At 37.9% G+C, this 15,361-nt stretch overlaps 1 protein-coding gene across 1 annotated transcript in view; it reads left to right on the top strand.

Moving 5' to 3' along the window:
- The first annotated feature begins 109 nt into the window (after positions 1 to 109).
- The window catches only part of WDR12 (WD repeat domain 12), a 32,865-nt gene continuing 17,613 nt past the window's right edge, over positions 110 to 15,361 (top strand). The window contains exons 1-5 of the mRNA XM_002749652.7: positions 110 to 371; positions 4,059 to 4,153; positions 11,249 to 11,343; positions 12,966 to 13,072; positions 14,748 to 14,863. Of these exons, the coding sequence (XP_002749698.1) occupies positions 331 to 371; positions 4,059 to 4,153; positions 11,249 to 11,343; positions 12,966 to 13,072; positions 14,748 to 14,863 (454 nt within the window). The 5' untranslated portion in view covers positions 110 to 330. The remainder of the gene's footprint in view (positions 372 to 4,058; positions 4,154 to 11,248; positions 11,344 to 12,965; positions 13,073 to 14,747; positions 14,864 to 15,361) is intronic.

Raw genomic sequence — 15,361 nt, 5'->3', positions numbered from 1 at the left:
TAACAGGCCCACTTGTACGGGAAGAATTCTAACAATGATTAAAGGAACATATTACCTTTAAGGCCATGCTTTTCTAATCGATGATTCCTAAATCTAGGAGTAGGTAGTCGATGTTTGTGGTCTGGGCATCTGTAGAAGGGCGGCCTCGTGTTTTCTGCGGTGGAGACCGGAGGAGAGAAGGCGGAGTTCAGGCATAGACTGCAGCTCCTCGCTTACCTGTGCAGTCTAGTTTTGAGCTGCCTCCTTGTAGTTCTAAAAGACAGAAGCTCCCTGTTGTGGGTCTACTAACCCGTACGTTTCCGTGGGCAAGTCTTGTGTGTACTCCTCGTCATGGCTCAACTGCAAACACGCTTCTACACTGATAACAAGAAGTAAGTAAGCGTTCCACCCTTCCCTCCCTTACCAGGATCTTTTTTGACCACTCCTTTGGTATGACCTTGTGGATCCCTAGTTGTTCCTGCTGTCACCTTTTTTCTGAGATTGCCTCCTTTCTACCCAGCTTCGCAGGTTCTCTATAATTTGAATTGTGAGTGTGGAGGAGACTGAAGGGCTTCTGGTTTGCTTTCTGAATGAAACATTCTACATGTGTAATTTAACAACGAACAGTGAGTGGGCCTTGTCGTTATATAGGGTGTGTCTGCTGGTGGTGGTTCACGGTTTTTGAAAACACGTTTTCTTTCTTTCTTTTTTTTTTAATAGGTGGTAGAAGATGCTTTTCGAAACCAGGCTAGAAAGTGGAGCTCTGAACATGGGGTTGTGGTAGAATTGGTTCTTAATAAGTGTGAAGTCAATTTAGTTACTGATATATTTTTATTCATACACGTATATAATATAAATACATTATATGCTTTATCATGTACTTACATATGTCATATTTGCTAACATAAATGTAAACATATTTACATATATGTATCTATATATAGATATATGAACATTTTAAACAGTGGTCTCAAGGTCTTTTGGCACTCATTCGAAAACTAATTATAAGCTGCCTTGTGGTATATATTGCATTATTAGTTTTCTTTGTGTTTGCCTGGCCTCTTCCAACTATATTGGAAGCCTTTTTAGGGCAGGGGCTATATATTAAGCTTCTTGGATTGGCTGAGTTAACAATGTCAAATTTTTCAGTGAAAATAATAACAAATATTTGTTGTATTAATAAGCTAAAGTTATCCATAAACTAGGAAACTCCCACCTGAATTATACTTATTATTTTGTTTGTACCTTTATGAGGAGAGCTAGTAAATCATCTTTTCTCTTCTTGTATTGTTGCTTACAGTATACACAAATCGTATTGTCAATGTACATGAGTATATATACTTATAGTGTTAATACTTCTCAAGGAATGTGGTGATGCGTTAACATAACCACTACGTTTTTTAATTGAAAGGATTTTTTGTTTTTCTTAAAATAAAACTTTTTTTAATATGTGGGTTTTTTTGTTTGTTTTGGTATTTTTTTAGAGACAGAGTCTCACTGTGTCACCCAGGCTGGACTGCAGTGGTGCATTGTTGGCTAACTGCAACCTCTGTCTCCTGGGCTTTAACAGTTTTCCCACCGCAGCCTCCGGAGTTGCTGGAATTACAGGCATGTGCCACCAAGCCTGGCTAATTTTTGTATTTTTAGTAGAGACATAATTTTGCCTTGTTGGCCATGCTGGTCTCGAACTCCTGGCCTCAAGTGATCCGCCCAACTAGGTCTCCCAAAGTCCTAGGATTACAGACATAAGACACTGTGTCCAGCTTTGAGATAATTGTTGATTTATATGAAATTGTAGGAGATAATAGGCTGCTGTGTTTTAACCCCTGAAATGAATGGATACATGTCATATGCTTATGTTTGAATTTAGGTCCTCCAAAAGGTAAAAAAAAAAAAAAATGTAGAAATTAAAATTTTTGGCTGGATGCTGTGGCTCACTTCTGTAATCCAGCAGTTTGGGAGGCCAAGGAGGGCAAATCACTTACCTTGGGAGTTCAAGACCAGCCTGAGCAACATCGTGAAACCCAGTCTCTACCAAAAATACAAAAAATTAGCCAGGCATGGTGGTGCCCACCTGTGGTCCCAGCTACTTGGGAGGCTGACGTGGGAGGTTTGCTTGAGCCCGAAAGGCAGAGGTTGCAGTGAGCCAGGATCAATGCAACTGCACGCCAGCCTGGGGAACATAGTGAGACCCTATGTCAAGTAAATAAATAAATAAAATTCTTGCTTTTTCTTTTCACTTAATATTTTGGTCAGTAAAATGAGGGGGGGCCTAATATAATTGTCTCTCTCTCACACACACACACACACACACACACACACACACATATGTGAATGCATATATGTGAATTATATACGTAAATATATAGCCATAGCCTTACTGCTCTAATTATGGTTTGAGGATCATCAGCACCGTATTTGCAGAGTTGTGCAGACATTACCACCGTCAGTTTTAGAACATTTTTCATCATCCTTTAGCTGTTTATTAAATAATACCCCCAGCCCTATTGATCTGCTTTCTATCTCTGTAGCTTTATCTCTTCTGGACATTTTGTATAAATGGAATTATATAATGTGGTCTTTTGTGAGTGACTTCTTTCACTTAGTATGGTTTTTTTTAATTGTTTAATTATGTCATAGTATCTATTAGCACCTCATTCCTTTTTATGGCCCAATAATAAGCCGTTGAATGGATGTACCATATTTTTTCATTATCAGTTGGTGGGCATTTAGGTTGTTTCCACCTTGTAGCTATTACGAATCGTTTTGTGAGCATTCATGTATAAGTTTTTGTGTGGATGCATGTTTTCATTTCTCTTGCATATATAATTAGAAGTGGAGTTTTTGGGTCAGATATAATTCCATGTTTGACTTTTTGAGAAACTGCCAGAATGTTTTCCAAAGCAACTGCACCATTTTATATTACTGCCAGCAATAATCAGGGTTCCAATTGCTCCATATTTTCACTGACTCTTGTTATTATCTGTCTTTTTAATTATAGTACCCTAGTGGGTGTGAAATGATTTTCATTGTGTTTGATTAGCATTTTCAAGATAATGATGAGCATTTTCATGTCCCTATTGGCCATTTTAAAAATTGCATTGTCAAAAATGAAAAAAAAAAAAAAAAAGAGAAAAAATTTGCATTGTCTTTTTATTATTGAGTTATAAGTGTTCTTAATGTAGTCTAGATACGAATTCCTTATTAGATACATGATTTGCAAATATTTTCTCACAGTCTCTTATGAGTCTCCTAACCTGCCCCATAATGTGTTCTTCTAATTTAGTGTCCATTGTGCAGCCAGAAAGATCTAACTAAATAAAATCTGTTATTTCTAATTTGCACTGCTATAATAGTTCTTCATTGCCCACAAAAAAAGAAGTAAAAATGACTTCACATGGTATATACAGCACTCCATGTATATCTCTTTAGCCTTTGGTAACTTTAGAGCAAAATTGGACTTTCTGGAATAGGTTGGGTGGGCAGTTTAACAACTCCCAGCTATTGTTTTGATGTTCTCGCTGCTTTCCTGCACACTGCTTTTTCCATACTATCCTTCCCTTACCTGGCAAAAACTCACTTTTCTTTTGAGACAGGGTCTTGGTGTGTGTCACCCAGGCTGGAGTGCAGTGCAGTGGTGTGATCTCAGCTCACTGTAGCTTTGACTGCCTGGGCTCAGGCAATCCTCCCACCTCAGCCTCCGAAGTAGCTGGGGCTACAGGCACACGCCACCACACCTGGCTAATCACTTTTCTAATGTACCTTAATAGTTATCATTTTTGTGCATCCTTTCAGGCCCTGCTCTCCTGCCCTCCTTTTTTCTGGTTAAAATGACCTATGATGTCTTTGTGCTCTTTATACATGTTACCTAATGATATTGTTCTTACATAACTTCATTCTATTTGATTACCAGACTTGAACCTCTTCTGAGAACAGAGACCAAGTTTTAATTTATTTTTGTTTACAACATGTAGCAAAATGTCTGGCATGTAGCAGGTACCCCATAAATGTATGTCGAATTCATAAAAGCACAGTTGTTCAAGTATCTGTAGACTTGACATATCATTTCCTTTTTATAGATATGCCGTAGATGATGTTCCCTTCTCAATCCCTGCCACCTCTGAAATTGCTGACCTTAGTAACATCATCAATAAATTACTAAAGGACAAAAATGGTAGGTATATATGCTTAGAGGGGATAATGCCACTAATTACTCAAAAATGCATTAGATTTTTATTTCCTTTTTTTGGCCTTATGATACTGTATGAATTTTGTTATGGTAAAATGTGTAACTTATAAAGTTCAGGTTCTTCTGCTGGGTGATACTGTAAAGACTGCTTTGAAAGAAAAGTTTTCAGAAAAAAGTTTCTGTTTAATCTGTTTTTAAGGCAATGTGGAAATATGATGGTTGTAGTTAAGGAATAAATATTTTGGTATAAAGTTGTAATATAGAGGTAATCAAGACATTGACTGTGCTATAGAGGACTGAGTTATGTAGGCATAAAACAAGTGTTCTAGTGCTTAGACCCCACTTGCTAGTGAAGCACAAAGCAAAATGACAGTATCAGTATTTGAGTGTTCAGTGTAGTATCAGAATGACAGTATGAACACCAGTATTTTATTTTTTGTGTCCAGAATTCATAAAATGAATTTTGTTTTACTCAAAAAAATGAGTATAACAAAACATGCAAGAATATAAAATAAATCACTTTAAATTTACAAATATTAAATATATACTATTGTATTAATATGTTATTTGCCCATTAAATTAATGTGAACATAAGATTGGCCATGAGTTAATAGCTGTTGAAGTTTGGTGATAGATGTAAGGAGGCTCCTTAAATTATTTTGTGTATCTCATTGTAGTTCTGTATTTCTGAACTTTTCCATATGTGTGAAATTTTCTATAATAAAATTTTTTTTTTAAATAATGAAACATTACATAAAATAGAGAAAATTCAAACGTGAAACTTTAAGCAATTCTCTTGCCTCCACCTCCGAAGTAGCTGGGATTACAGGTGCCCGCCACCATGCCCAGCTAATTTTTTGTATTTTTAGTAGAGACGGGATTTCACAGTGTTGGCCAGGCTGGTCTCGAACTCCCAACCTCAAGTGATCCACCCTCCTTGGCCTCCCAAAGTGCTGGGATTACAGGTGTGAGCCACCATGCCAGGCCAGAGGCAAGTGTATTTTTTTTTTGAGGTGGACTCTCACTCTGTAGCCCAGGCTGGAGTGCAGTGGCGCGATCTTGGCTCACTGCAACCTCCGCCTCCTGGGTCCCAGTTCAAGCAATTCTCCTACCTCAGCCTCTTGCCAAGTAGCTGGGAGTACAGGCACAAGCCACCATGCCCAGATAATTTTTGTGTTTTTTAGTAGAGACAGGGTTTCACCATGTTGGCCTGTCTGGTCTTAAACTCCTGACCTCGTGATCTACCCGCCTCAGCCTCCCAAGGTGCTGGGATTACAGGTATGAGCCACCGCGCCTGGCTAGGCAAGTATATTTCTATACAGATGTTTCTAGTGCTGCAGAGCTCTTCTGACTCTACCCTAGCTGGAGGAATGGGCAAGAGTTATAAAGTAATGTGTAGTATTTTTCCCCATAACTTCATACTTTTTTTGTGAAATTTGAGATGATGTTTTTGAGCAACTTTATTGGGTTGGGGTGGGGGAACAGGGTCTGCAATCTTTTTATTGCTAGTAAGTTACAGTTCAATGTTCAATATTCAAGGATATTTACATAGCATTTCCTGTTGATCCTTGTCTTTGTCTTCATCATGGATATATAGAGATTCTGATGCATAGTTACCTTTATAAATTTTGAAAACTGTTATATATGCTGTTTGTTGAAAAAGTCTTTGAAGTAGAATAAAAAATATTCTTTTTTATTTTTGTAGGTACATGGTAGGTATATATATTTATAGGGTACATGAGATATTTTGATATAGGCATGCAAGGTGTAATAATCACATCAGGGTAAATGAGGTATCCATCACCTCGAGCGTTTATCGTTTGTGTTACAAACAATCTAGTTATACTCTTTGTTATTTTTAAATGTATAGTTAAATCATTACTGACTGTAGTCACCCAGTTGTGCTGTCAAATACTAGATGTTATTCTATTTTTTTGTACCCATTAACCATCCCCATCTGCCTCTCACTCCCCCTACTACCCTTCTCAGCATCTGTAACAATATTTCTACTTTGTGTCTCCGTGAGTTCAATTGTTTTAATCTTTAGCTCCCACAAATAAGTGAGAATATGCAAAGCTTGTTTCTGTGCCTGGCTTATTTCACTGAACATAATGGCCTCCAATTTTGCCCATGTTGTTGCAAATGACAGGATCTCATTCTTTTTATGGCTGAAGTACTCCATTGTGTAGAAGTACCGATTTCCTGACTTCTTTTCTTTTGAGTGTATGCAGAGAAGTGGTATTGCTGGATTATATGGTAGCTCTATTTTTAGTTTTTTTGTTTGTTTGGTTTTGGGTTTGGGGGGTTTTCTTTTGACAGTAGTTTAGCTCTTATTGCCCAGGTTGGAGTTCAATGGTGTGATCTCGACTCATGTTACCTCCACCTCCTGGGTTCAAGCAATTCTCCTGCCTCAGCCTCCCGTGTAGCTGGGATTACAGACATGTGCCACAATGCCTGGTTAATGTCTCTCATGGGAGAGACAGGGTTTCTCCCATGTTGGTCAAGCTGGTCTCGAACTCCCGACCTCAGGTGATCTGCCCGCCTTGGCCTCTCAAAGTGCTGAGATTACAGGCATGAGTCACCGGGCACGCCTATTTTCAGTTTTTTGAGGAACCTCCAAACTGTTCTCCATAGTGGTTGTACTAATTTACATCCCCACGAAGATGTACAAGGGGTCTCTTTTCTCCATATTCTCACCAACATTTGTTATTGCCTGACTTAGAAAAAGCCATTTGGGCTGGGGGCAGTGGCTCACGCCTATAATCCTAGCACTTTGGGAAGCTGAGGTGGGTGGATCACGAGGTCAGGAGTTTGAGACCAGCCTGGCCAACATGGTGAAACCCTGTCTCTACTAACAATACAAAAAATTAGCCGGGTGTGGTGTCGGGCACCTGTAATCCCAGCTCTTCAGGAGGCTGAAGCAGGAGAATTGCTTGAACCCTGGGAGGTGGACATTGTAGTGAGCTGAGATCACACCACTGCACTCCAGCCTGGGAGGCACAGCGAGACTCCATCTTGAGGAAAAAAAAGAGCCATTTTAACTGGGTTGAAATGATAATCTCATTGTAGTTTTGATTTGCGTTTCTCTGATGATCAGTGATGGTGAGCACCTTTTCATGTGCCTGTTTGCCATTTGAATGTTTTCTTTTGAGAAATGTATATTCAAATCTTTTGCCCAATATTTAATCAGATTATTAAATATGTTTCTAGAGAGCTTTCTGAGCTCCTTATATGTTCTGATTATTAATCCTTTGTCAGATGGGTAGTTGGCAAATAATTACTCCCGTTCTATGGGTTGTTTCTTCATTTTGTTGTTTCCTTTTTTCAAAAGCTTTTTAACCTGATGGGATCCCATTTGTCCATTTTTGCTTTGGCTGCCTGTGCTTGTGGGCTATTACTAAAGAAATTTTTGCCTAGACCATGATACTGGGGAGTTTCTCCAGTGTTTTCTTGTATTGCTTTCATTGTTTGAGGTCTTAGATTTATTAAGTCTTTAATCCCTTTTGTTTTGATTTTTGTATATGCCAAGAGATTGGGTCTAGTGTCATTCTTTTGCATATATATACCTGGTTTTCCCAACACCATTATTGAAGAGACTGTCTGTTCCCCAGTGTATGTTTGAGTTCACTATAGATGGGTGGATTTGTTTTGGCTTCTTTATTCTGTTCCATTGATATCTGTGACTGTTTTTATATGCCAGTACCATGCTGTTTTGGTTACCATAGGTTTGTAGTATAATTTGAAGTCAGGTAATGTGATTCCTCCAGGTTTGTTCTTTTTGCTTAAGATAGCTTTGGCTATTCTGGGTCTTGTGGTTCCATGTAAATTTTAGGATTTTTCTTTTTTTTTCTGTGAGGAATGTCATTGGTATTTTGAAATGGATTGCATTGAATCTGTAGGTTGCTTTGGGTAATATGGACATTTTAACAATATTTATTCTTCCAGTCCGTGTTCCTGGAATATCTTTCCATTTTTTTGTGTCCTCTTCAATTTTTTTTCCTTTTTGAGATGGAGTTTTGCTCGTTTCCCAGGCTGGAGTGCAATGGTGCCATCTCGGCTCACTGCAGCCTGCACCTCACAGGTTCAGGTGATTCTCCTGCCTTAGCCTCCTGAGTAGCTGGGATTACAGGTGCCCACTACAATACCTGGCTAAGTTGTTATAGTTTTAGTAGATGGGTTTTCAGTGTATTGGCCAGGCTGGTTGCGATCTCCTGACCCCAGGTGATCCACTGGCCTCGGCCTCCCAAAGTGCTGGGATTACAGGCGTGAGCCACCATGCCCAGTACTCTTCAATTTCTTTCATCAATGTTTTATAGTTTTTGTTGTAGAGATTTTTTACTTCTTTGGTTAAGTTAATTTCTAGGTATTTTATTTGTAGCTATTCTAAGTAGAAATACCTTCTTGATTTCTTTTTCTGATTTTTTGCTATTGGCATATAGAAACACTACTGATTGTTGTTATGCAACTTTATTGAATTTAACAGTTCTAATAGGTTTTTGGTATAATAAAGATTATATCAAATATAAGATCATATCATTGATTTTTCCAAATGTAAGATCAGATCATCTGCAAACAAGGATAATGTGACTTCTCCCTCTCCGAATTGGATGCCCTTTCTTTCTCTTTCTCCCCTTCTCTCCTTCCCTTTTTTCTTTCCTTTCTTTTCTCCCTCCCTCCATTTCACCCTCCCTTCCTCCCTTCCTTCCTTCCTATAGCTAGGACTTCGAATACTGTGTTGAATAACATAGGTGAAAGTGGACATCCTTGTCATGTTCCAGATCTTAGAAGAAAGGCTTTCTGTTTTTTCCCCATTTAGTATGGGGGTCTATTGTATATGACTTTTATTATGTTGAAGTGTGTCCTTCTATACCCCATTTTTTGAGGGCTTTTATCATGAAGAGATATTGAATTTTATCAAATGCCTTTTCAGCATCATTTGAAATGATCATATGATCATATGCTTTTTGTCCTGCATTCTGTTCATATGATGTATATATTAGGATTTTCTAGAGGGATAAGACTTATAGATGTATATGTAAAAGGGAGTTTATTGAGGTCATGATCACAAGATGAAGTACCACAATAGGCTGTCTGCAAACCGAGGAGCAAGGAAGCCAGTCTGAGTCCCAAAACCTCAAAAGTAGGGAAGCCAGCAGTGTAGCCTTCAGTCAGTGGCTGAAGACCCTGGAACCCCTGGCAAACCACTGGTCCAAGAATCAAAAAGCTGAAGAACTTGGAGTACAGTATTTGAGGCAGGAAGCATCCAGCACTGGAGATAGATAAAAGCCTGAAGACTCAGCCAGTCTAGACCTTTCATGTTCCTCTGCCTCCTTTTATCCTAGCTATGCTTGCAGCTGATTAAATGGTACCTACTCAGACTGAAGGTATATCTGCCTCTCCTAGTCCACTGACTCAGATGTTCATCTCCTTTGGCAGTACCCTCACAGACACACCCAGGAACAGTACTTTGCATTCTTCATTCCAGTCAAGTTGACACTCAGTGTTAACCATCACAATGATTTCTGTATGTTGAACCATTCTTGCATCCCTGGAATAAATCCTACTTGGTCATGATTATCTTTTTAATGTGTTGATGGATGTGGTTTGCAAATATTTTGTTGAGGAAAGAATTATTCCTATAAGAGAAGCTTTGCAATTGCAGTATGTTACCCAAATAGTTGCATATTTTTCTAATTATATAGACTGAACATTATTCCTTTTGTATAGACTGTTACTGTATTGCAACTCCAAAAGAAATAAGGAATATAAATACAGTCGTGATTCTCAATAGCTGTTAAACTCAATAATTAGTTATAAGACTACAACAAGGGAGCATTATGGTGGATGGAATCAGACTGATACAACCTGAGCCTTAAGTTGGGTCTTAATATCTAAAAAGAGACACAACCAGATACTATTTGCATCCTGATGGGTTGTAATAGGAAACAGACAATATTCTCTGTGACTGTTCTTGTCAAAAAACAAACAAACAAACAAACCTGAAATCTAATGAGGCATTTATGTCTGACTAGCTTATAGGATATTTATGTGATAAAGAAACATGTTAAAGGGCACCTTGGAGATGTAGTCAACAAAAGTCAGAATGTTTTAAATATTACAAAACAGATGACCCACTCTCATTGACAAATACTTGGCAAGGAGAAAAAGGAGGAGGAACTATTAAACATTAATTAAATATGTATGGGCTGTGAATGCTGATTTTTGAAAGCTCACTGTAAAAGAACATTGGCTATTTGATATTAGAAGGAATGATTGTTAAATTTTAAACTATTGTGACTAATTCTTTTACATCCTTATATTTTAGAGATACAAGCTAAAGTATTTACAGGTGAAATGATACAATTTCTGAGATTTGCTTTAAAATAAACCAGCCAGGGAATAGAGGGAGGAATATAGATGATGCTCCATTAGTTGGTGGATGTCAAAATGGGTGATGGTGATGGGATTCATTGTTATTTCTACTTTTGCATGTTTGAAATATTTCATAGACTAAAAGCTTTCTTTTTTCTTTTTTTTTTTTTACTGAGATGGAGTTTCGCTCTTGTTAGCCCAGGCTGAGTGCAGTGGCATGATCTTGGCTCACTGCAACCGCTGCTTCCCAGGTTCAAGTGATTCTTCTGCCTCAGCCTCCTAAGTAGCTGGGGTTACAGGCATGCACAACCACGCCCGGCTAATTTTTTGTATTTTTAGTAGAGGCGGGGGTTTTCCATGTTGGCCAGGCTGGTTTCAAACTCCCAACCTCAGGTGATCCATCCACCTCAGCCTCCCAAAGTGCTGGGATTACAGGCATGAGCCACCTCGCCCAGCCAGAGTGAAAGTTTTTTAAACCAAGGTTATTATACCAACAACAATAACGAAGACATTATACTAACGGAACAAAGTATTTCTGATCTTAAAAATCACATAGTATACTGGAATGCTGTGCCATAAGAAATTCTGGAGAAACTCATAGGCCACACTGGGAAAATAGGTACCTGTTTGTTTTGGGCGTTCTTGTATACCTCTGCCAATATCACTTCAGATATTAAGAGTTATAATTTTATTATGTGTTTTCCTCAGAGTTCCACAAACATGTGGAGTTTGATTTCCTTATTAAGGGCCAGTTTCTGCGAATGCCCTTGGTCAAACACATGGAACTGGAGAACATCTCATCAGTAAGTTCAAATACTTACCTTGTGTTTTGCTTAAAGCATTATCAGCTGTGGGTAAACTGCTTTTAGAATCACACTTAATCTACTTTACTATCCAAGATTATTTTGAACATATTGAATATATATTATATATATAGAGAGAGTGTGTTTTATGTATTGTGTGTATATTACGTTTGTGTATTGAATATATATAGTGTGTGTATATGTATGTATAATCCTATATATTCAGTTTTGAAGCCTTCTCTTTTTGTGAGTGTTTTATTCAAGAAATAAATGAACACATTCTTCATATTTATGGAAGAACTAGCAAGAAAGGAAATAGCAAATATGTGTGTACTAATACTGGTGCACAAAATAAGTGGGCAAATATAAATCTATGGGTTAAGTTATTGTGATTTTTCCCTTCCTTTTATTTTCAAAGTTTCCTTAATATTGCTTTTATGGTTAAAAATATGATTTATAATTGCTTTTTTATGATTTTTAAAATTGTGGCAAAATATGCATAAAATACAATTTTAAACATTTTAAAATATATAATTCAGTGGCATTAAGTACGTTTGCAATATTGTGTAACCATCACCATTTTCCAGAATTGTTTCTTTATCCTAAACAGAAGACCTGTACCCATTAAACAATATGCTTTTAGTCTTAATTTAAAATTTTCCTATATCATATCTTCTTTTTTTTTTCTGCAATCTCCGCCTCCCAGAATCAAGTGATTCTTCTGCCTCAGCTTCCAAGTAGCTGGGATTACAGGGGCATGCTACCACACCTGACTAATTTTTGTATTTTTGGTAGAGATGGGATTTTTACCATGTTGATCAGGCTGTTGAACAGAAACCTGTTCTTGTTATCTGCCCGCCTTGTCCTCCCAAAGTGCTGTTATCACAAGTGTGAGCTACTGCGCCCAGCCTTTTTTTTTTCTGCCCCCCGAGACAGAGTCTCCATGTGTTTCCCAGGCTGGAATGCAGTGGTGCCGTTTTGGTTCACTGTAACCTCCGCCTGCTGGGTTGAAGTGATTTTTGTGCCTCAGCCTCCCGAGTAGCTGAGATTACAGGTACCTGTCACTACTTCCAGCTAATTTTTGTATTTTCAATAGAGACGGAGTTTCACCATGTTGGCCAGGCACATCTTGAACTCCTGACCTCAGGTGATCCTCCTGCCTTGGCCTCCCAAAGTGCTGGGATTACAGGTATGAGCCACTGTGCCTGGCCTAAGGTTTTCTTATATTCTTTTTCCTTCCATTTTCAGCACAAGTTTTCCAAAGCCATTAACATTTCTTCTTAAAATTTTTGTTAGGAGATGGGGTCTTGCTTTGTTGCCCAGGCTAGACTTGAACTCCTAGGCTCAAGCAGTTCTCCTGCCCCAGCTTTCCTAATATTAATAGCTGGGACTATAGGTGTGAGCCATTATGCCAAGCTATTATTTTCGAATATCACTCTTAGCTCACTGTTAGGTCAAATAAAGTTCTCGACTTTTTGAATGGCTCCAAATTTACTGGGTTATGAAGGAAACTAATATGAAGTATATGAAGGAGATATATTAAACTGTGGGTTCTTTATCTTTATAATGTAGTTTTTAAAAACTATACAACCTGATTTGTTGCTGGTTTCTCTCCTGACTAGGAAGAAGTTGTGGAAATAGAATACGTGGAGAAATATACTGCACCCCAGCCAGAGCAATGCATGTTCCATGATGACTGGATTAGTTCAGTTAAAGGGGCAGAGGAATGGTATTGCCAGATTAATGTTCATGTCTTTTTTTTTTAATTTACCTCCTTCAGTCTTTTTAAATCCATGTATAAGTATTTTTCTGTGATTTACTATTATCTGTAAATTAATTTTGTGATCTCTGTATCAGTGGCCATGCCATACAGAAAGATCTCTGCATTCAGTGTCTTCAAGAAGAAACAGGTTATTTATTAATAGGTTTTCTTTTCTGTTCTGTTCAAGATGTCATAGTAACAATTATAGTTATCTTTTTTTTTTTTTAATGGGGTCTCTCTCTGTTGTCCAGGCTGGTCTCAAACTCCTGGGCTCAAGCAGTCCTCCTGTCTCAGCCTCCTGAATAGGTGGGATTACACTACACCCAGCAATGCTTGTCTTCTGAATAAGTCATGTATCTTAGAGCATTTGATTTATTTGGTTTGATTATGTTGCTTTTAAGACCAAGGATATAGTTTGTTTCATAGAGGAAAAAAATGACCTTTATAATCATAGATCTTCTGGCCTAATACCAGGAAGATGCATGCCATGCTATTTTAGGGCTAGAAAGAGCAGACTGGACTCAAAAAAGAAGGTACAGATGGCTCAGGGCAAATCCTCACTGGCCTTACTTGTAGGAAAACACCTCAAGAGGGATTATAGTAGGAGCTTATTTTCAAATATTGGAGTTATTAAAGAAAGTTATATTTCTACTGGTTTTACTTTTAATTTAAATGGTTTTCACTGGTTAAGTACAAAGTATTATAGGTCGACAGCCAGATGTATGGCTCTCGCCTGTCATCCCATCATTTTGGGAGGCCAAGGCGAGCAGATCACTTGAGATCAGAAGTTTGAGACCAGCCTGGTCAGCATAGTGAAACCTGTCTCTACTAAAAATTCAACAAATTAGCCAGATATGATGCTGCACACCTGTAGTCCCAGTTACTCAGGAGGCTGAGGCAGGAGAATTGCTTGAACCCAGGATGCAGAGGTTGCAGTGAGTTGAGCAACAGAGTAACACTCTGTCTCAAAAAAAAAAAAAAAAAAGATACTACAGGTTGGGTATCCCTTATCTGGAAATATTTGGGACCAGAAGTGTTTTGGATTTAGGATATTTTTTTAGGTTTTGGAATGTTTACATATACATAGTGAGGTATCTTAGGGATGTGATCCAAGTCTAAAATGAATTCATTTATGTTTCATATACAGCTTATATACCAAGCCCAAAAGTAATTTTATACAATATTTTTAATAATTTTGTGCCTGTATCAAAGTTTTGATTGTGTTTTGGCTATAGCCTGTCATTACGATGTCAGGTGTGGAATTTTCTACTTGTGGTGTCATGTTGGCTCTCAAAAAGTTTTGGATTTTGGAGAATTTTGGACTTTAAATTTTCAGATTAGGGATGCTCAACTTGTATTAGGGTCTGCTAGTAATTTGCACAGCTTCTGTGAGAGTTATATTACTTAAAACAAGGTAAAAATGAAATCTAGGATTTGCCAGGTATTATTTTTAGGAGGTTGAGAAACATCAAGTGTTTAACAGCTTATCTAGTATGCTTTGAAATTCCGATCTTCATATTAAAAAAGTATTTAAAAGTACAGTCCTCAAAGTTATTTTGTCATTGCCAAAGAGACAAAGTTCATTTTCAGGGTTTGAAAAAGCTGCTTTTTATGTTTCATAAGATTTTTTTTCTCCTTATAGGATCTTGACTGGTTCTTATGATAAGACTTCTCGGATCTGGTCCTTGGAAGGAAAGTTGATAATGACAACTGTGGGACATACGGATGTTGTAAAAGATGTGGCCTGGGTAAAAAAAGGTTAGGACTTTTTGCCTACACTTAGAGGAATCCTAGATAGGAATTTGGAAATAAGCCATTTTTGGTTCTAGGGAAGAATAGGGAGTGGGTGGGAAACATCTTATATCTCAGTTATTATGAGGTCTTTCAAAAAATATAGTGTTTAAGAAGAAAAGGATTATATTAAAAATTCATAAATTGTTAGAAGTCATTCTTTATTAAAATTACATCAGATAATATACACTTTCAAGTTAATATTGGGTATATTACACTCATCTTCTGTTTTCTTTGTTTGTTTGTTTAAGACAGAGTCTCGCTCTGTCGCCCAGGCTAGAGTGCAGTGGCTCAGTCTCAACTCACTGCAACCTCCACCTCCTGGGTTCAAGCAATTTCCCTGCCTCAGCCTCCCAAGTGGCTGGGATTACAGGTGCCTGCCACCACACCTGGCTGATTTTTGTATTTTTAGTAGAGACAAGGTTTCGCCTTGTCGGCCAGGCTCGTCTCAAATTCCTGACTTTA

Source organism: Callithrix jacchus, chromosome 6 (assembly GCF_049354715.1).
Source record: "Callithrix jacchus isolate 240 chromosome 6, calJac240_pri, whole genome shotgun sequence".
Lineage (NCBI taxonomy): Eukaryota > Metazoa > Chordata > Mammalia > Primates > Cebidae > Callithrix > Callithrix jacchus.
The sequence above is the reverse complement of the archived record's forward strand: the minus strand, read 5'-3'. Positions and strand labels throughout refer to the sequence as shown.